Source organism: Zootoca vivipara, chromosome 3 (assembly GCF_963506605.1).
Source record: "Zootoca vivipara chromosome 3, rZooViv1.1, whole genome shotgun sequence".
Taxonomy (NCBI): domain Eukaryota; kingdom Metazoa; phylum Chordata; class Lepidosauria; order Squamata; family Lacertidae; genus Zootoca; species Zootoca vivipara.
Genome location: NC_083278.1, coordinates 11635898 through 11657170, shown reverse-complemented (window position 1 = coordinate 11657170; position 21273 = coordinate 11635898). Strand labels below are relative to the sequence as shown.

At 43.2% G+C, this 21273-nt stretch overlaps 1 protein-coding gene across 1 annotated transcript in view; it reads left to right on the top strand.

The window, feature by feature from the left end:
* The first annotated feature begins 108 nt into the window (after positions 1–108).
* The window catches only part of HAO1 (hydroxyacid oxidase 1), a 31429-nt gene continuing 10264 nt past the window's right edge, over positions 109–21273 (top strand). The window contains exons 1-5 of the mRNA XM_035110118.2: positions 109–385; positions 7942–8093; positions 13295–13550; positions 14453–14628; positions 16274–16365. Coding sequence (XP_034966009.1) covers positions 249–385; positions 7942–8093; positions 13295–13550; positions 14453–14628; positions 16274–16365 — 813 coding nt within the window. The 5' untranslated portion in view covers positions 109–248. The remainder of the gene's footprint in view (positions 386–7941; positions 8094–13294; positions 13551–14452; positions 14629–16273; positions 16366–21273) is intronic.

Sequence of the window (21273 nt, the reverse complement as noted above, 5' to 3'; positions counted from 1 at the left end):
CATAACCTCCAAGCATGCTTCTAGTTTTCCTGGTTGATATGCATTGGCACATATCCGAATTTGGTAAATGAGAAATAGATGCCAAAGTCCAAAGCAATTGTCCAGAAATGTCAACAGGGGGCTTGTATTTTACTTGGGTTACTTAAAAATATATATATACTGAGTTATCTGAGCTTTGCTTTAATTTAATGATTAACAGGCAGAAACTTTAAATGATCCAAGTGCAACAAAACTGAGTAACCTGCATCATGTCCGAAAAACCAATTTGCATTGCTGACTTTGAGGAACATGCTAAGAAATTTCTTCGAAAATCTGTGTATGACTACTATAAGTCCGGAGCTGATGATCAGCAGACCTTAGCTGAAAATGTATCTGCATTTTCAAGGTAAATAAATAAGTTTGCATGTCATTAAAGGGGGCAATGGGGAATATGAAGCTCCGAAACATGTCTGTAATGGAATTAAGCCGCAGTGACAGTGGACAGCTTGGTTGGCTACAGGAGTCATGCTTAACTGCTGCTGGAGCTTCTGGCTAAATACTCTTTAACTTTCCACTTTCACCATGTCCATGTCTGGTGGGTACTGAGTTGGAGTAAACAGTTTGGACAACTGCGCTGTGCCCCAAAGGCCGCTTTTTTTGAGTGGCTGATAAGGGTGGGATTATCTTGATACCCCTGTTCTCTCAACCCAACAATTTCTCCCTCCTTTCCTTCAGCATGGAAAGAAGCAACAACTTCATTGCACCCCTCTTTGTCTCCTTGCTTGTTGAGATGAAGGGGTATTGAAGAGAAATTGTAGATGTATGCTTCAAAACAGTCCAGGACATGGGGGTGGTGAGGCTAAACAAGTTAATAGCCAACATAGGTGCATTATGCATGCAAGGAAAGAAGAATGTCTTCCTGAGGGAGGCTCTGTATTTCTTAACAGACCTTTCTTTATTCGTCCAAGCCTTTTTAAATTACAGTCGTACCTTGGATCTCGAAACGTCTTGGCTCTCGAACAAATTGGCTCCTGATCAAAACCCAGAAGTGAGTGTTCCAGTTTTCGAACTATTTTTGGAAGCCGAACGTCCAATGGAGCTTCTGCAGCTTCCAATTGGCTGCAGGAGCTTCCTGCAGCCAATCAGAAACCGCGCTTTGGTTTCTGAACGTTTTGGAAGTTCCGGAACGGATTCCGTTTGACTTCCAGGGTTCAATTGTACTGGATTTTCGTCTGGTTGAATAGCTTGATTCCTCTGTCTTTCTAACATTTTGTGCTTTAAATTATTGCGCGTATTGAACTGAAATCCATTTTTTGGAAAAAGGACATGGTACATAAACTTTTAAATAGGTGAGCCCACGAGATTTGACAGGCATCGTGCCGTGTCAGGATTTTCAATCTTGCATTCTTGCAAATATCTTCACTCTAAACTGTTGCTCACTGGCTTTGAAGGGAATGGCTTTCCCCTGAGGAATAAGGCCACCATCTGGGAGGGCTCAGCCAACCAAGCAATTACTCCTTACATTTAACTGGGATATCTTAGTTAGCTAGGCTATAGGCTTGGGCACTTGGTAATAATGGCATCTGACACTGAATGGTTTCCTTTTTTTCGGCCCAGCATGCTAGAGACTGAAAATTGCAATTTCTCCTGACAGAATCCTTGCTTTTCTGCCTAGCAAGCAGGCTGTACTCTGCCCACTGAGAAAGGATGGAAGGGTCAGGGCCCTACAATCGAGGCCCAATTGGTCTGTTGTATATTTTTATTTATTATTTTAATTTATTAAACTAGCTGTTCCCGGTCACGCGTTGCTGTGGCTCAGTCTATTAAATGGGAAAGTAACTCTCCCACTCATGTGCATTGTGGAAAGCCCCCCCCGACCCATTCACCCTCCCCAAACCCATCAGCGCCCCCGTTCCCCACCCCAGCCGCATGACGTCACGACACCGCTCTCTCTGGTCCCCCTGCCGCGTGATGTTTTAATTCACCCATGTGATGGCATTTGCCCCCTCTGTCTATCCCCCTTGCATACACCATGCGCATCATGGGGTGGGCCTGGCCAGTTCCCCTTCCCCTGGCGGTTCCCGGCAGAGGGAGAGACAGGATACGACCCCCACCCTCCCTGCCAGCTGGACATACTCCTAGCAGCCTCTGGGCACTCACACATTTATATTCAGTAGGTTTCCATGTTCTTTGTGATGTCACTGATAGTCTTTAGCCAATGGCAGCAGCTGAGGCCTGAGATTATGATGCAGCATCCTCAGCTGTGTTGCTTTAACATGCAACAAATGGCACTGGTTTTCTATAAAAGCATGTTTTTACCTGTCACAGGTGTGACATCTATATAATCTAGGTATATAAAACACTCGTGTATGCGAATGGAACGTTATGCCAAATTTTCAAAGCAATCGGTCAAGTACTTTTGGAGAGTATAGATTAGTAACAAACGGGCAGTTACATTTTTATTTATATAGATTTGCATACTGCCCTTCCCTTCATAGATCTCAGGGTGGTTCACAACCTAAAAATACAAGATGAAAACACAAAAGTTTTGAAAACTGTCATCACATTACTTCAAAATAATGGCATTGCTGGACTTCATATTTTGCAAATGGCAAAACTTGGCTAGAAACCACATTAAGCTTTTATTTTCCACCATCTCTCTTGTAATATATAAAAATGGAATGAGCAAATCTCAAATACACAGATAACTGTGAACCCTCAAATGACTTATGTTTGGAAACATGCCTTCCTATATTATCTGAACCCCTGAAGGTCAACTTGTCAGATGCTGTGTTATCCTCTTGTAACAGAAGAAAAACCATTTTGACACAATCTAGGTACTTGGTTTCCTGGACGGAATGTAGGAATTAATCTCTGGCTACTTCTGATCACAATAGCCAAGTTTTTCTCAGTGCTGAATAACGTTTTCTGTTCTGAAGGCTGTCACCCTGCGCCTGATCATATGCATAAACTAAGAAATATATTAGCTGAAGAATGAGAACCAGTGACTGAAAATAAACACACTTCATTCTCGAAGTCCACCCACTCTGATTACCAAAATTATGACATGGATGCAGCAATAAGGATGTAAATGTAACATAAAAGTTAAGGTGAATATTATCAAGTGGTCACAATCAGAAAACATTTTAAAGCGTTTTACTAGGATGCCATTCAATCTGTGAGTCCACATTTGCCCTGAGAGAAAGGTCTTGCCCCTTGGACAAAACCAAGTGCCACCAGAATGTTGCTGGACTCCAAATTCCCATCAATCTCAGTTTCCATGACCAATGTCATGGAATAGTGAAAGCGCTAGTTCACGACATCCAGAGGACACCACATTGCCAACCCCTGAAGAATCTCTTCGGCTGAGCTAGGAAAGATATAGATCTGTTTCACCAAGGAAACTGTTCAACAGATTAGTTTATGGCATTTCCCTCCTACTGCAATGCGCTCTACGTGGGGTTACCTTTGAAGGTGACTTGGAAACTACAACTAATCCAGAATGTGGCAGCCAGACTGGTGACTGGGAGTAGCCGCCGAGACCATATAACACCAGTCCTGAAATACCTACACTGCCTCTCAGAACGTTTCTGAGCACAGTTCAAAGTGTTGGTGCTCACCTTTAAAGCCCTAAATTGCCTCGGTCCAGTATACCTGAAGGAGCATCTCCACCCCCATTGTTCAGTTCAGACACTGAGGTCCCTCACCGAGGGCCTTCTGGCAGTTCCCTCCCTGCGATAAGTGAAGTTACAGGGAACCAGATAGAGGGCCTTCTCAGTAGTGGCGCCTGCCCTGTGGAACGCCCTCCAGTCAGATGTCAAGGAAATAAACAACTATTTGACTTTTAGAAGACATCTTAAGGCAGCCCTGTATAGGGAAGTTTTGAATGTTTGATGTTTTGTTGTGTTTTTAATATCCTGTTGGAAGCTGCCCAGAGTGGCTGGGGAAACCCAGCCAGATGGGTGGGGTATAAATAATGCTGCTGCTGCTGCTGATGATTCGTTTATTATTATTCAAGTACTTCCATGCACCATGTCATCACTTTGTAGAGCTCTACTGTTGTGGCGTTTCTCAAAGCTCATCTTCTAGGTTTCAGTTAAAAGCCTGCACTAGCATGCTTTCAAACTGCTAGGTTGGCAGGAGCTGGGACAGAGCAACGGGAGCTCACCCCGTCGTGAGGATTCGAACCGCCAGCCTTCTAAACGGCAGGCTCAGTGGTTTAGACCACAGCACCACCCGCATCCCCATAAAAGCCTCTAATAAGGAAATAAAGATAAAGCATTATATGGACCAAGCTAGTGACAGCTGAATCATAATTTTCAGTGCCCCACTTCCTTCCACTATGATTGCCATTGTTGTCAAGGCCACAAAATAGTATGAATGGGGTACTAAATAATCTTTGATACAGTCATACCTCAGTCTAAGTACGCTTCGGTTTGAGTACTTTCAGTTTAAGTACTCCGTGGACCCGTCTGGAACGGATTAATCCACTTTCCATTACTTTCAATGGGAAAGTTCGCTTCAGGTTAAGTACGGACTTCCAGAACCAATTATACTCATACTTCAGGTTAAGTACACTTCAGGTTGCCCATTTGGTGATATCCATGTGTAGAGTGTAGTTGGAAAATAGTGTTTGTGATGGACCATAAAGAAGGCTGATCGCCGAAGAATTGATGCTTTTGAATTATGGTGCTGGAGGAGACTCTTGAGAGTCCCATGGACTGCAAGAAGATCAAACCTATCCATTCTGAAGGAAATCAGCCCTGAGCGCTCACTGGAAGGACAGATCGTGAAGCTGAGGCTCCAATACTTTGGCCACCTCATGAGAAGAGAAGACTCCCTGGAAAAGACCCTGATGTTGGGAAAGATTGAGGGCAGTAGGAGAAGGGGACGACAGAGGACGAGATGTTTGGACAGTGTTCTTGAAGCTACGAACATGAGTTTGACCAAACTGCGGGAGGCAGTGGAAGACAGGAGTGCCTGACGTGCTCTGGTCCATGGGGTCACGAAGAGTCGGACACGACTAAATGACTAAACAACAACACTTCAGGTTGAGTACTCCGTGGACCCGTCTGGAATGGGTTAATCCACTTTCCATTACTTTCAATGGGAAAGTTCGCTTCAGGTTAAGTACGCTTCAGGTTAAGTACAGAATTCCGGAACCAATTGTGTACTTAAACCGAGGTACCACTGTATAATATGCTCATGGGCTGGCAAGATGGATTGCTATGTCTTCTGTGTCCCTTCATCCCCTGCCACTGATCAGCAGTGAAGTTGATGAATATTTGGATGGGGAGGTGTGAGGGTTATGCATGCAATGTAGTAACTTTTTACTTTGTTGATTCTTGTGGAGTCAAGAGGCTATGGTCTCCCAAGGAATCAGCAGTTAGGATTTCAGGCCAGTGGCTTAAGCCATGAGACAAATTGAGATATGGCTACTTCCCACTCTCTTTACACTTGGCTGTCATAAACGAATGCTAAAGATACTGCAGTGTGGATGATGGCGCCAGCGTTTCTGTAACAATTCGTGAACACACTGCTTTGAAATCTGCCCCCCGCCAAACAAGAGATAACCGAGCTGGCTTCACCCTCTTCAGGTTAGTGCTGGGGAACTAAAAAAAGATTGTCCTCCAATATTTCTGTTCTTGGTGGGTAAAATTCTCTCCCAAAGTCTCTTTCAGCCAGATTGTTTGTTCGAAAATAGATTTTATGGCAAGGTCGTGACGCCTGTGGGCCTGATGACATTCAAGGAAATCAATTTGAAACGACATCTTTCAGCATTTTAAATTAGAGTGGGAGAAAATGATCAAACCTCTGACAATCAGTTCTGACACATTGTATCCCTGACTTTCCCAAAGCCTTTGGACAATGAGCTGCCCTTCGCTGATAAATGTGGGACCAATGACAGCTTGTTTACCAAAGTTGTTCACGCAACGCGTGTCATTGCTTCCCTGAAGCCGAGTGCGAGGAAGGTCATTGAAATAAGACTTTGTCTCAAACATGGAGAGGAAGGAATGGGAGGCTAAGCAGAGTTCAAGGCTCCTAACAGACAATGATATAGACAACTGGTACATCGAGAATACATAGTTGAGCTGTTAACTAAAGCATTTCTGAGGAACACAGAGGTCCTAGTGGAGGCTTGTCAACACACAATGCAACATGGTTTAATCACTTCCCCATTCTGGATGTTTTGACATAGGTTATTCCATTTCTCAGGAGTGGCTTTAAAGCTTAGATATAGAGTAGACCAGCACAACCTGGCCTATATTTATTGTGGCGTCAGTCTACCTGTCTCAGTACTTATGCTTTATAAAAAGAGCATCCAATTCCAGGGAATGCAATAGGTTGTTTGGAGCTGGACAGGTAAAACGTGAGTGGTTCCTGGAGCTTGTGATGTTATTGAAATGTTGCCCGTAGTTAGCACAGTTAAGTCTGCAGCCACTTTCACACCATACCAAGGACTGTGGTACTACTTTAAGCATTCATGACTCCCCCAAAGAAGTCTGGGAGCTGTAGTTCAAGTTGTTAGGAGATACCCTATTGGCCTGAAATTTTCCCCCAAATTCCGACCATGAAAAGTTAAAGTGCGGCTTATATTTGCGACCTTACGGCATGCAGCCAGGAGTGACGAGCCGCTTCACCGCGCCCGCCCTGTGCGTAGTCCCGCATCCTCTCCCCCAAGGTTGGGAAGGGAAAGAGGGAGGAAGGGGGAAAGGCCGCCGACAACGCAGCTCGGCTCCTCCCCCCCGCCCAGTATGCAGCCAGGAGCAGCAAGGAATGGAGTGGCATATATTTGGGTATTTTTTCTTTCTCTCTCTTCCCCCCCCCTTCCAATTTTAAAGGTGCTGTTTATATTCAGGTGTGGCTTATATTCAGGCCAATACGGTATCTATTACCCGCCCCAAGAGCTACAATTTCTGGAGTGGTTTAACAACCCGCCCCTCTTCACAGGGAGCTGGAAATTGTAATTGTGATGGGAAATGTGGGTCCGTAACAACTCTCAATTCTCTGAACAAACTCCAGAATTCTTTGAGGGAAGCCATGATGCTTTACAGTGGTACTGTAGCACCTTAAATGCATGATGTGAATGTGGCCTCTGATTCCTTCAGTGGTTGCGCAGCCTCGGCGATGGCAAAAGCCCCAGTCCGAAACCCCTAATGCTTGACAATATGTCTGCATCGTAGGGCATTACTTGCTTTCCCTCCAGACCTTCTTTACCTGGCAAAAGTTGAAAAGTGTGCGTTGCGTTGACCCTGCCTCTTTAGGTTTCTAGAACTGGACACTTGCCACCCAAGTTACCTTCTCCTGGGTAGCTTCACACCACCTGAAAGTTAAGGAAGAGCTATAGGGACAGAACTACCTAAATTGTATATAAATTTATGTATGCTACTACAGCAGCAAGAACGGTACTTGCCCCAAAATGGAAAGAAGCAGAAGTCCCAGCAAAGGAAGAATGGATACAAAAACTTGTGGAATATGCTGAAATGGCAAATCTTACCAGAAGAATAAGAAATCAAGATAACAAACTTTTTATAAAATAATGGAAATGGTTTATTGAATATTTGCCTGTAAATTGCAAACAGATGAAAACATTGGCAGGATTATTGTAATAACCTGCAGTTTCATAAGAGTTTATATTTGAAGCAGCTGATTAAATGAGCAAATTAAATTAATTTGGACATGCAGAAGATATTTAAAAATAAATTTATGGAACCGCAGAAAGAGGGGGAAGGAAGTCAAACTCTGAAATGTTAAAATGATTGTAAAATTAATGAAATGTATAAATTTGAAAATTAGAACTAAAAACTTTTTCAAAAAAAGAGCTGGTTCCAGTCCATACTGGTGGGAGCATTAAATGATAGTGTTTGCTCAGCAGTAAACAAAGACAAAAAGTGCAGTGCAAACTCTGGAGTTTGATTCCCGTCTGTGATAAGTTGACTTCTCCATTTCCATCTGTGCTAGGTTAAGACTGTACCCTCGGATGCTGAAGAATGTGTCTGCTCTGGACCTGTCGACTTCCATCTTGGGCCAGAAACTCAGCATGCCAATATGTGTAGCAGCGACAGCCATGCAGTGCATGGCTCATGCAGATGGAGAAATTGCAACCGCCAGAGGTATGCTGGAAAACCCATCTCTGAATAATATAACCCAGGAAGGAGCTCAGCAATGTATCCTTGCTGGTTAAAGGAACCTTGGGTGGAATTCCCCTACAGTATTGAGCCCCACCAGCAAACTCCCTGTGCAAGGATTTCCATTTCTGTAGTGGGGCTTCCCTCTTCTTCCCCTGTGTGCTCCCCCATGCGCCCTGAAAATGACTCCTGGGGAGATGGGAGAACCCCCAGAACTTCTGGTGCCTCTTACCAGAAGATGTATAAATAAAGCTGTCAATAATAATAATTAATAATAATTTATTACTTATACCCTGCCCATCTGGCTGGGTTTCCCCAGTCGCTCTGGGCGGCTCCCAATAGAATATTAAAAACATGATAAAGCATCAAACATTGAAAACTTCCCTAAACAGGGCTGCCTTCAGATGTCTTCTAAAAGTCAGATAGTTGTTTATTTCCTTGGCATCTGATGGGAGGGCATTCCACAGGGTGGGTGCCACCACCGAGAAGGCCCTCTGCCTGGTTCCCTATAACCTCACTTCTCATAATGAGGGAACCACCAGAAAGCCTTCGGAGCTGGACCTCAGTGTCTGGAGGCTGAACGACGGGGCTGGTGACGTTCCTACAGGTATAGTGGGCCAACGTCAAAATTGCCTCTCATTTTTTTAAACAGAAACCCTGACAAAATGAAACTTGAGGATTTTCTAGTTAACTCAGTCCACAACTCTGGGCCAAAACAACCAAACAAATCAGTACCTTCAGGGCATATAAATAGTGCCAAGAGCAAAGGCTTGAATGAGGGATTAGTTTTCAATTAGAGGACTGCCACTATTCTTGGGGCTGTTTTTTTGCAAAACATCTAGCTTTGAACACAGATTGGATTGAAATGTGAAAAAACACACCCTTGGGAGTTTTATTGATGAAATTTGATGTCAAGGTGGTTGGATTGTCCTGCACTGTTGTGGACCCTTCCCCAAATCACTTGTTTCTGACAGAAGTAATCTGAGGTTTAAATGTGAACCTAGAATTAAAAGCTTCAGTTGATTGAACTAGTGTTTTGTTTTGTTTTGTTTTAATCGGAACAAAGCTTTCTTTCCCCACTTTGTGGCATCTCAAAACAATATCCTAATCATGGCTGACATCAGGTGTGAAGCAGGTAGCGATATGCCTGTCAATGCAGAGTTGGGAAACTGTAAAGCACACTCCTGGTTGGCAGTGAGAGCAAGGCTCCCTTTTGCCAATGCACAATCATCTGGTTGACAGTGGGAGAGAGCCTTCTGGCAAAGCCAGTAGTGCAGTTGACCCTTCCCCAAACAGGGCACAAGGAATTCTGGTGAACTCACAGATACCACCTATCAGCTGACAGGTTTATTATTTATACCCCGCCCATCTGGCTGGGTTTCCCCAGCCACTCTGGGCGGCTTACAACAGAAAAATGAAATAAAATAATCTATTAAACATTAAAAGCCTCCCTAAACAGGGCTGCCTTCAGATGTCTTCTAAAAAATAATGATTGACAGGAATCTAGGACCAGGGGTAGACTTTGGTATTCTGTCATAAGAAGACACCCTGTTGCGAGGCCAACATTTGGCATGTCCAAATGGGATCTTCTCAGTTATGGATCTACTCAATTTTGTGGCCCCTGTGCAGAGGAACAACTCGCATCCCCCTAAATCCAGCGCTGCGAGGACCACAGCCTCCTTTTAAAAGTGCCTTGCCAAGGTTGGGGGAGACCAACCTCCTTGGCTGGATCCATTTCCACACCTCCACCCTAATGAACCTCTCTGTGTTGTTTTGAGATGTTGGCTTTTGTCAGATTTACTCAGAAATGAAGACAACACTATTTCACTTCTAAGATTCATTGTTACGCTTCAAAACACGACATGCGTTTCCTTTACTTCTGATGGTTAGTATATTAGAATTGGATTGCATGGAGGCTAGCCTGCTGGACATCGTTGGACCGCAACTTCCATCTGTCCCACCCAGCAGGGCCAATGGTGTAGGGATGTTACACAGCTCTTGTCTGTCAAGGAAACTGCTTCCTCCAACCCAGAATGGATTGCTCACAATAACCACCCCCCCCTAATGCTTTTAAGTGACTTTGAGGCGGGACAGAATATCTAAGTTTCTGTGACTGTGAGCACAGCAGCATATTTAAAAGTTGTGTTTGTGTGTGAGAAAGGTAATTTATAGTTCTCATTTATTTTAAGGAAGGTGGTTATGTTTAGTAGGGAAAAGCTTCTGGATTTTTTATAAAAATAATCCTATGAAACAGGCATTTCATGCTTACGCTGCCCATACATAGACCTGTGGGCTTGGTCATCTGGTTACAGATGTTTGTTGGTTATGAAGAAATTGATGGGTTTCCCCGTTCATTTTTTAAAAAAAAGTCCTACCTGGAAGGAAACTTGGCAAAAGGCCTCAATACCAGTGTGTCTGTCACTCTGAGTAATGTGCTGTCAGTTTTGGCCTCAGTTTACCTCTTGTACATTCCCAAAGGTACTTGGGGATAATATTCTCTTAGCTTTTCCCGCTTCACTAGACTTCTCACATCACAGGAATCTACTGACACAGAACATCCACTTCTTCTTGAGGGCGTCGAATTTCAAGTGCCTGACAAGCCAGCTCCCTCTGGTGGTCAACCTGGTTTGAGATGTTGCTTTCAAGTTGACATTGTGGTCATTTTGACTGGATGCTTTTTAGAAGGAGCTGCAACCTGATGGAGGTAAAGTTGAAAGATGGATCCATCTGAGAGAGAAGGAGCACAATCGTATTGTTACAGGTTCTCAACTTCCGTGCGATGGGAAGTTCCTGGATGGCAGTGTTGAGCTGCTTTTGGGTGAGAGTAATGAAGAATTAAGACGAATCTACATTTGTACCTTGGTTCTTGAACACTTTGGTATTCGTACATTTTGGCTCCCGAACGCCGAAAACCCGGAAGTAAGTGTTCCTGTTTTCGAACGTTCTTTGGAAGCCGAACATCCGACGCAGCTTCTACGGCTTCCAAATGAGTGCAGGAAGCTGCTGCAGCCAATCGGAAGCTGCGGCATGGTTGTCGAACATTTTCGGAAGTTGAACGGACTTCTGGAACGGATTTCGTTCGAGAACGAAGGATGACTATATTTGCTTTATTTTCTAAAAGAAGACAGCAGATCCCCCAGAGGAGATGCAATAATATATATTTCTATAAAAGAACTAACGGAATCCATTATAAATATTCACTTAGCAATGGCTCCTCTCATGGGCATTTCTATACTGTCACTATTTTCAGGTGGACTCAATCACATCCCAACAAATTCAGGCTACACAACTTAAAGCTGGTTTGGAGCTGTTTCAAAACAAATCTCCTGATGCAAGAGATAGGACTTTTTGCAATAAGGAAAGTGATGGCAAAATGCACTGGAAATTGTGGCGTAACACCAACTAGGGAGGCTTTTTAATGTTTAATAGAGTGGAAGCCACCCAGAGTGGCTGGGGAAACCCAGCCAGATGGGTGGGATATAAATAATAAATTATTATTATTATTATTATTATTATTATTATTTTGTTTAGTCGTGTCCGACTCTTCGTGACCCCATGGACCATAGCACGCCAGGCACTCCTGTCTTGCACTGCCTCCCGCAGTTTGGTCAAACTCATGTTCGTAGCTTCGAGAACACTGTCCAACCATCTCGTCCTCTGTCGTCCCCTTCTCCTTGTGCCCTCAATCTTTCCCAACATCAGGGTCTTTTCCAGGGAGTCTTCTCTTCTCATGTGGTGGCCAAAGTATTGGAGCCTCAGCTTCACGATCTGTCCTTCCAGTGAGCACTTATTGTTATTACCGGTATATTATAACCTCCTTGCAAATAAATCAGGCTGCCCTCTGATCTCTCTTGCAAACAAAGTGACTGAATGCTCACTAAATTGGCCACCTGGAAGCGACCCATATGCCCATCTTGTTTTGATTACGTGGAGTCTCTGCCCCAGGGAGCCCTCAGGAATTTGCTTGGGAGGCTCTGCTCCACTCAGATGGGAGTGTTGCTCATGGTGAGAGGGCTTCAAATGTTTGGGCTGTTGCTTGGAGCCACCGCTACATGGACTCTGTGAATGTTGGAATGTGGAACATTGTTTTTTTATATATATATAAAGCAGCCCACATAAATTCTCAATAAGAGCAGCAGAGATTGAGGGGAATGGTTTGTTTAGGAAGTGAATAAGTTGCAAGAATATGCTAGGATTAAGTAGATGTTCCACATGGTGGAGCTCTAATACCTTGAATAGAAACCCAGTAATCCCAATCAACACAAAGGATTATTATAATGGCAGTCACTAGGGACAGATACTTCTGGTTAACTGGCATGATTCAAGAATCTCAGTATGAAATAATCTCGCTTAAAGTGTACTTGGGACAGCCTGCTATGCCTGCAATGTAGTACATAATCTAGAAGTTCATGCATTTGTATCCTAAATGGTGATGCTATCCTGAGGACAAAAAAAACCTATATCTAGTGAGATACAGTATTTCTTAATAGATAAGCCTTTTAATGTTAAGCTGTCACTCAGGTAACCACCATAGTTAAATACATAACACAGTGCTTATTCTTTTATTTTCTGTTTAGGTGATCTTTTATACAAGTTTCTTCAGAAATTTACATTAAAACAAACACATTCATGAAAATTACCCAGCATTTTGGTGTGAATTTCTCCCAATAAATGTATTTTTCTCTGCAGTTTTGACTAACATACACTTTCTTTGCAAGCAGCTTTTCCCAATTGTATATTATTTTCAGAAACATATACTCATTTTTATGCGTATTTTACCATAGCAAATGCATTTTTGTAAATTTTGATGGGCTGGCGAAATGCACTGTGCTGTGTTTTGGTTCTCGTGTAATTTCAGAAAGTGCAGATTTGATAAATTTTAGGGAATTTGATAAATGTTTAGGGAAGCTTTTAATGTTTGATGGATTTCTGTGTTTTGATGTTTTGTTAGAAGCCGCCCAGAGTGGCTGGGGGAACCCGGCCAGATGGGCGGGGTATGAATATATTATTATTATTATTATTATTATTATTATTATTATTATTATTATTATTAATTTCACACCTTTGACTGCTATAAAGAGAACAGAGCAATTCGAAAACTCGAGGGATTTCCCCCCCCCCAGCCCGTAATATTTCTTGATGGGGTCTTGAAGATATTTGGGAGACATTTACTTCCTGATCTTTAGCTTGCAGATCAATGAGAACGGGAATGATGCTGAGTTCGTGGTCCACAACATCTATAGAAGAAGTTGCCCAGGAGGCTCCAGAGGCAATTCGCTGGTTGCAGCTCTATATCTATAAGGACCGTGAAGTCACCAGGTCCTTAGTGAAGCGAGCAGAAAAAGCTGGATACAAAGGCATCTTTGTGACTGTAGATACACCGTTTCTTGGGAAACGCTTAGACGATGTGCGCAACAAATTTCAGCTTCCCCCGAATCTCAGGTACTTACAGGGGTGTTGTTGTTTTTTATTATTATGAAAAAAAATTGTTCAGAAGAGAAAAGAGGGTAGATGTCCACTCCTGGTGTCCAGATGCTTCAATCCTGAACCGTGCTGCAAAACAAACACCACTGGCTCTAGTCCAGTCACCTGCTTTCAGCCATGGCCAGCCAAATGCGTACAAGAAGGCCACAATGAGGGTATATGGGGGAAACACCCTTCCTGGGGCATCTCAGTTTGGGCACCCTTGTCACCAGGTCTTCAGAGCTATACTGCCTCTGAACATGCAGGTTCTATTTGCAATCATGCCTAATAGCTGCCAATAGCCCCATTGGCTAATGTCCTTTTAAAGCCAGTGGCTCTCACAATTTCATATGGTAATGAATTCTGTGGATTAGTTACACGTCGTGTGACGAAGTACTTTGTTTTCACATACCGGTAATAGAATCATAGATTTGTAGCATTAGAAGGCATCCCCAAAGCCATCTGGTTCAACCCCCTGCAATACAGGAATCCTTTGCCCAATGTCCGGCTTGAACCCGCAGCTCTGAGATTGACAACAACAACAACAACAACTTTATTATTTATACCCCACCCATCTGATTGGGTTTCCCCAGCCACTCTGGGTGGTTTCCAGCAGAATATAAAAGCATAATAACAGTCTCATGTTCCCTGTCAATGACCACAAGACCACCTCAACTGTTTAGGATGCATTGCTCCGCACCATGGTGGAGAAATCACTAGGTGGTACCTCAGAGGCTTCCAAGTCCATTCATTAAATATGAAGTATGTGACATTTGAGAGGATTGGTTGGGAGCTGAAGCTGTACTGGCTTTAAATTTTGCCGCATCCAGCTGAGTTTTCTGAAAGTGTTTTCTCCCCCCCCCCCCCCTCTTGAACTTCAGAATGAAAAATTTTGAAACGAATGACCTGGCATTTTCATCGGAGACGGGCTATGGCGAAAACAGTGGCCTGTCTGTTTATGTAGCAGAGGCAATTGATCCATCAATCAACTGGGAGGATATGAAGTGGCTCAGAGGATTGACTTCGCTGCCAATTGTTGCCAAAGGCATCCTTAGAGGTTTGTTCAACTTGAGTTAAATGTAACTGTTGAGGGATATTGGATGAGGCTTATAGAAGGAAGAGAAGAGAGAGAGAGAGAGAGAGAGAGAGAGAGAGAGAGAGAGAGAGAGAGAGAGAGAGAGAGAGAGAGAATGCAGAGGCTATTTTTGATGACAAACAGAATATATGTTTTTCTCGAAAGCCCTGTTTATTTTTGCAGTTTGATTTTATATCCTTCTTTCCTTCTCTCCTCACACTTATCACCTTGGTTCAAAGTGTTTCCATTTTGTCTAGAAATGGGAGCTGCTAAAAATCGGGCAAGCCAGGATGAGATGATGTTTCCTACCAAACCTATGTTTGATTGGCTAGGGAAGCACTTCAAGATTTCAAGTGTCCTTCACAAAAGGACTTTCAAGTCCACCTGAAGGCTGGATCCCCCTTATATTTTAAGCAGGAAGATAAATTGTCTTTCTTTTGTTCCCTTAGCTTTGAAGAACTAAATAGCAGGCTCACAAGTGTTGGATAGTGTGAAAGCTAATAAAGGGTTTAATAAAGAGTATACGCCATCCAGACATTAGATTATGTATTAGCAGTGCTGGTCTGAATCATCTCTCTTTTTTTAAAATGAATGTTACTGTGTGTCCCTGTCTGCACACACACACACACACACACACACACACACACACACACAACCAACCAACCAACCAACCAACATGTGTATTTTTGCACTTTGAGCTCAAAGTCACAGAGCATGGCAATTTATTTTGTTCAGTTTATTTAATTTATTCAGTAAGTTGCAGTACTCCTTAGAAGATGAATGTTTAACATATGATTGTAGAAGAAATGTGCAACATTCAATTTCGTAAGTGTGTAAATTGTTAAAACAAAGCCAGCTCTTTCTTTTTATAAACCTTGAATGGCACATTCTTTAGCAGGTTGAAGCTCTGGAGCAATTTAGATCATGAACACTTTTTTTTCTAAAGGAATTTGCTTGTTTCTTGTTTCTTGGGGGGTAGGTTGGGATCCATGCTCTTCCAGGAAATTCAATCTTTTGGTTAATGTAACACTTCTTAAGGTTTGGTGCAAACCCATAAAATAAGCTATAAAGTGATGTTCCTTTTGAAAGCAATTATCTTTAAGCAGATGTCAGAACTGACATTTGCTTGTATCTAACTTTGAGGGAAGGTACAATAGGAAATGGATTATGTCTAAACTTGCTCAATATACTGTACAAACAGGCCCACGTTCTCCTCTGGGCTGCATATGATATATGAAATTATGAGGCCTCTTCCTTTCTCTGTTTTTATAATGAATCAAAAGCCATTGGAATACGAAATGATTACATTGTGTGTGAGAGAGATTAAGGTAATCGTTATTGTCTGTGTACAGTAAATCTCTGAGCAAAAGGGCTAGTTTTGATGGGGATCAGTAGAATGAACATTTACCAGCTCTTCGGAACAAGGTCTTCCTATAGCGATAAAAACGTTGTCTTTGACTTGGGAGACAATCACACAGTGAACTTTAGCTGCTGAATCGCATTCCTCATGCAACCTTCTTCGGAAAAGCTGGCCTTAGTTCTATGTGTTCATTAAAGAGTTTTATGGATGTTGCAATTCCCACAATGACAGCTGCAATTTGTAAAGGCCCCATGTTTTCTTCCTTAGCCGATGATGCTCGAGAAGCAGTGAAGCATGGCGTAAATGGGATCCTGGTGTCAAATCACGGTGCGCGCCAGTTGGATGGAGTTCCAGCCACCGTAAGTATTAGTAAAGCAACTGAGAGTTGGCCGCAATGATTGACAAATTTATTTAAATGCAGTTTAAGCAATTAACAGCCAGGTTCCCACCACCACCCCATAAAAATGTGGCTTCCAAGTGTGCTTGAACGCTAGCATTATAGGGATATGTGCTAGCCTATGGTTTGTCTGATCATTTGAAAAGGACCTAAAAGCAGACTTGCATTGTGTTGCCGTGTGCTCTCAGCTGCAGACTTTTTTAAAAAGAGGATTGCTTCTTGATTTACTCCTAGGTTCTAGAGCATAATTTTTTTGGGGTGGGCACACACGAAGGGACCGTGGCCCCTAAGAATTGGCTCCTATGATATTGGCCAAACCTTGCTATTGTCATGAGTTTTGGCTGTCAGGGTTTGTGGGTGAAAGGTACTCATAATTTATAGATTTAGTAGATTCAGCCCTGAAAACTTTAAACTGTAGATGCCAGGAATTGAACCTGGGATCTTACGCATGTAAAGCATGTATTTTTTGCCCCGGAGAGGGGGGGAAAAATAACTATTTAGAGTCTGATTGAAACCCTTACGTTCTTGAAACCTGACTACATAGTTTAGCTTTATTTTGGTTTTGAGAACAAATCAAGTCCAAACTGGTGAATGTTTCCTTGTGTCTTGTTACACATTGATGAAATGTGCGCTTTAATTATGGCTTGTATGAGACTCAAGTAACAGCACTTGGCACAATCTTCCTGGATGTGAAAGTGAGCATACATATGCGGAAGTGGAACCAAAGTATTTCTGGCAACAAAGCAAAACCTAAAGAGGAAAAACAAGCCCTTTAATTGTGTGCCAGATGACTAGAAACCTCAGTCAGAAAGAATATACAAGCAAACTGAACCTGCAAGTTTTGATTCCCTCTGGCCACTCTGTTTTGCCTTCAAAGAAATGAAGATTGCCTCTGCTTGTCTTGCGCAGCATCATTTTCTGTGCATGAAACATTGGTTTCTACTTGCATAAGCTCCTTACCTATCAACACATTAGACTTTGGAGGACTCTTTGAGACTTTGAACTCACCTATCATCTATCATAGGGACCCAGGTGGCGCTGTGGGTTAAACCACTGAGCCTAGGGCTTGCTGATCAGAAGGTCGGCGGTTCGAATCCCTGTGATGGGGTGAGCTCCCATTGCTTGGTCCCAGCTCCTGCCAACCTAGCAGTTCGAAAGCACGTCAAAATGCAAGTAGATAAATAGGAACTGCTACAGCGGGAAGGTAAACAGCGTTTCCATGTGTTGCTCTGGTTTGCCAGAAGCGGCTTAGTCATGCTGGCCACATGACCTGGAAGCTATACGCCGGCTCCCTCGGCCAATAATGCGAGATGAGCGCACAACCCCAGAGTTGGTCACGACTGGACCTAATGGTCAGGGGTCCCTTTACCTTTATCATCTATCATAGCCTTGTTACATCCAGTGGTCCTGTGCATGTAGTTAAACTGCCTGGTCATAAGTTTATCATCCATCATATCAGTTATCTATCAGTCATCTGTCATAGGTTTCTCACATCCACCTGTCCTGAGCAAAGAGCTGAATTGCCAGATCTCAGGTTTTGGCGTGCAATATAAAGTGGTTTTGTTGCCTTGCCGAAACAATTCAACAGTCTTATTATTTTGCCCTGTTCCAAAGAGAGGCAGAATTTGGAAACATCTAGTCTGAGGCACTGGAGTTTCTCCAACATTTACAGTTGATGCACAGCATAGTTTTTCCTATCCCTTATCTTCACTGGAGCCACAACACAGTTCTTAAACAAGAACTTTGTCCCTCCCATTTCGCAGACAAGTGTCACAAAATGAGCTAAATGTTCACATTGCAATTTAAGCAACAACAACAGCAGACTAAACAGAGAATCTTAGCTGAATTCTGCTTTTTTGTTGCAGTGTAATATCTTTTAGGAATTTTTTTCTTATATAAATTTTCTTGTGTTTCTAAAGTCTGCAAATGCACCTGCCCAAGCCACTGTTGTTGCTGCAGGATGTCTCAGTAGCTGGGTTTCAGGGGCATAATGTGTGGGTGCCCGGGGGGCCATGGCCCTGGGGTTTTGAGGGTCACGAAGCAGGCTTACTGCACAGCCCGGCCTGGCCCTCCTCTCGTGGTGTTGGAGGAACCAACACTCAAGGAGAGGAGCACTGGGCCAGGCCACACTGGGGGTCCCGGCATGGGGAACCTAGTGCATTTTTCACTCTTTCCTTTCTTTAGCTGCCAAGCCAGGAGTTTTCCTGGCTTGTTGGCCCACTCAAAATTTCTATATTTCCATAATTCCATTTGTCTATTTGTTTCTTCTTCTATCATTTTTTCATACTCCAACCTTAAAAATTTTAACTCTTGATTAACCTCCTTCTTTCCAGTTTTATATAATATATTCTCCTTTCTCTTAATCTCTTCCGTTAATTTTAATTTTTTTTCTTCTCTCTTTAATCTGTCTAATTTATTTTGTTTGATAAAATAACCCCTTACTACCGCTTTCCCGGCCTCCCACACTGTACTCAGATCAACCTCCCCATTGCAATTTATTTCAAAATATTCTTTCATTAGTTTCCGGGCTCCCTGTACAACTTTCTCATTCTTTAGTAAAAATACATTCAATCTCCATCTTTTATTGGTCTCTTTTTCTTGTTCTTCCATTTTTTATTGCTACTGGGTTGTGGTCTGTCAAAGTCTTTGGTTGAATTTCCACTTTTCCTAATCTTATAACTACACTCAAAGAGAGGAGCACTGGACCATGCCAGACTGGGGGCGCCGGCATGGGGAACCTAGTGCATGCCTGCCAAGTGCTGTGTCGGCTGACCGGGCTCCCCCCAACTCAGACAGGCAGCGCAGCGTGGCCCTGCTTGGCTCTGGTGCATGGCGAGGTTGTTCCAGCTGTGTTGGCGGCGAGGGCTGGGGTGCTGTGGCGAGATCCTTCACCCCCCACCCCCCGTGCTCCCCTCTGGCATGCATATGTGCCTGCGCCAGGTGCCGGGAGCTCACACTATGCGGCTACTGGGTTTATTAAAATCTCTATTAGCTCTTTCTTCAACCTTGGCGCTCGGAATTAATGTGCACTGTTCAAAACCAACCCAATGCACCAAACACAAAATGCAATAGAGTTAGGGCTCGCTCCAGGATTTGGAGGTGCTTGGGCACAGTGTCAGGGGTCCCCTTGGGTCCTTCCTTTCCACCTTGAACCCCACACCTCTCCCTTTTGGTTCCACTAATTACCACCTATTGGCAAGTGTAAAAGGGGTGCCTATTGAGCGGACATTTAAACCAACTGTTCAGCCATACCTTGATTGACGAATGCCTTGCGACTCGAATGTTTTGCCTCCCGAACGCTGCAAACCCTTTTTTTAAGGGATTTTCCCTTATGCTGAATAGGCTTCCTCGTGAGAAAAGGGAAAACTTGGCAGCTATGCCCGGGAGTGTTCCAGTTTGTGAGCATTCTTTGGAACCGGAACGTCTGCCACAGAATGTTCTGATTGAGTGCAGGGAGCTCCTGCAGCCAATTGGAACCTAGGCACTGGTTTTCGAACGTTTTTGGAAGTCGAATGGACTTCCAGAACAGATTCCATTTGTCAACCAAGGTACAACTGTATTATTTGGATTTCATTGCCATCCAACTCCCACCTATTAATCTTCTTCCTATTTCAGCAGTGTAAGGTTTCATGAATCTGACAAAACAAGTGAGTGCATGAAAACTTCTGTCACAAAAAGATTTGTTAGTCTTTGTTGTTCTTATTGAGAATTAAAGAATTCTGAGACAGGGAATTCATTCTTAGTAATTGAATGGCACCCATAGCACTTCAGCACAAATAGCCACACTAATATTTTTGGATCAGAGTGGGGAGTCATTCTGCTGATCTTACTGCTATGCTGTTGGGAGTTAGAAAAATCAAATGAAGTTGTCCCTTTCAACTTCAATAGAATTAGTCTAGGCCTAGCAGTTTAAGGCTTCATTCTTAACAATCTAAACTTGCAATCCTAACTCCACTTCCCTGGGAGTAAGCCCCATTGAATTCAATAGGACTTGGTTAAGACGATGGATGCATGCAAACACAAATCAGGCAGCCAAATAATAATAATAATAATAATAATAATAATAATAATAATAATAATAATAATAAATTCTTATTTATACCCCGCCCTCCCCAGTCAAAAACCGGGCTCAGGGCGGCTGACACCAACAGAATTACAATAAAACATAAAAACAATTAATTAAAATACAGATTAAAATACAGTATTAAAATTTAAAGTGCAGCCTCATTTCAAGTAGGCCATAAATCCAAGCCATGAGGGAGGAAAACACAGGGGTCAGGCTGAGTCTAACCCAAAGGCCAGGCGGAACAGCTCTGTCTTGCAGGCCCTCCCTGCGGAAAGATGACAAATCCCGCAGGGCCCTGGTCTCCTGGGAAAGAGTGTTCCACCAGGTTGGGGCCAGTACTGAAAAGGCCCTGGCTCTAGTAGAGGCCAATCTAGCCATCTTATGACTCGGGATCTCCAGAATATTATTATTTGTGGACCTTAAGGTCCTCTGTGGGGCATACCAGGAGAGGCGGTCCCGTAGGACAATAAAACAGCTCAAGCACTAATCAATCCTACAGTTTGTTAAAACAGCCAGTGCCATGGGAGGAGGCAGTGCACAGGCCACAAAGGGATGGTGCTGTCTGGACACTGTTTCCCACAAAAGATGCTTGTGTTTTATGGCGATGGGCTTCAACTCAAAACGCTGCATGCACTGGAACTGTTCTGCTCTTTTCTCCCTGCGGCACCATTGTGTCATTGAAATTCTACTCAGTATTGATCCAGATGAGAACTTCAACGTATAGTTAGCAGAGCGAAAACTTAAACACGTTGCAGGATTCCCAAAAAATAGACTAGAGGCAATTGTATTTCATCCAGCAGAACT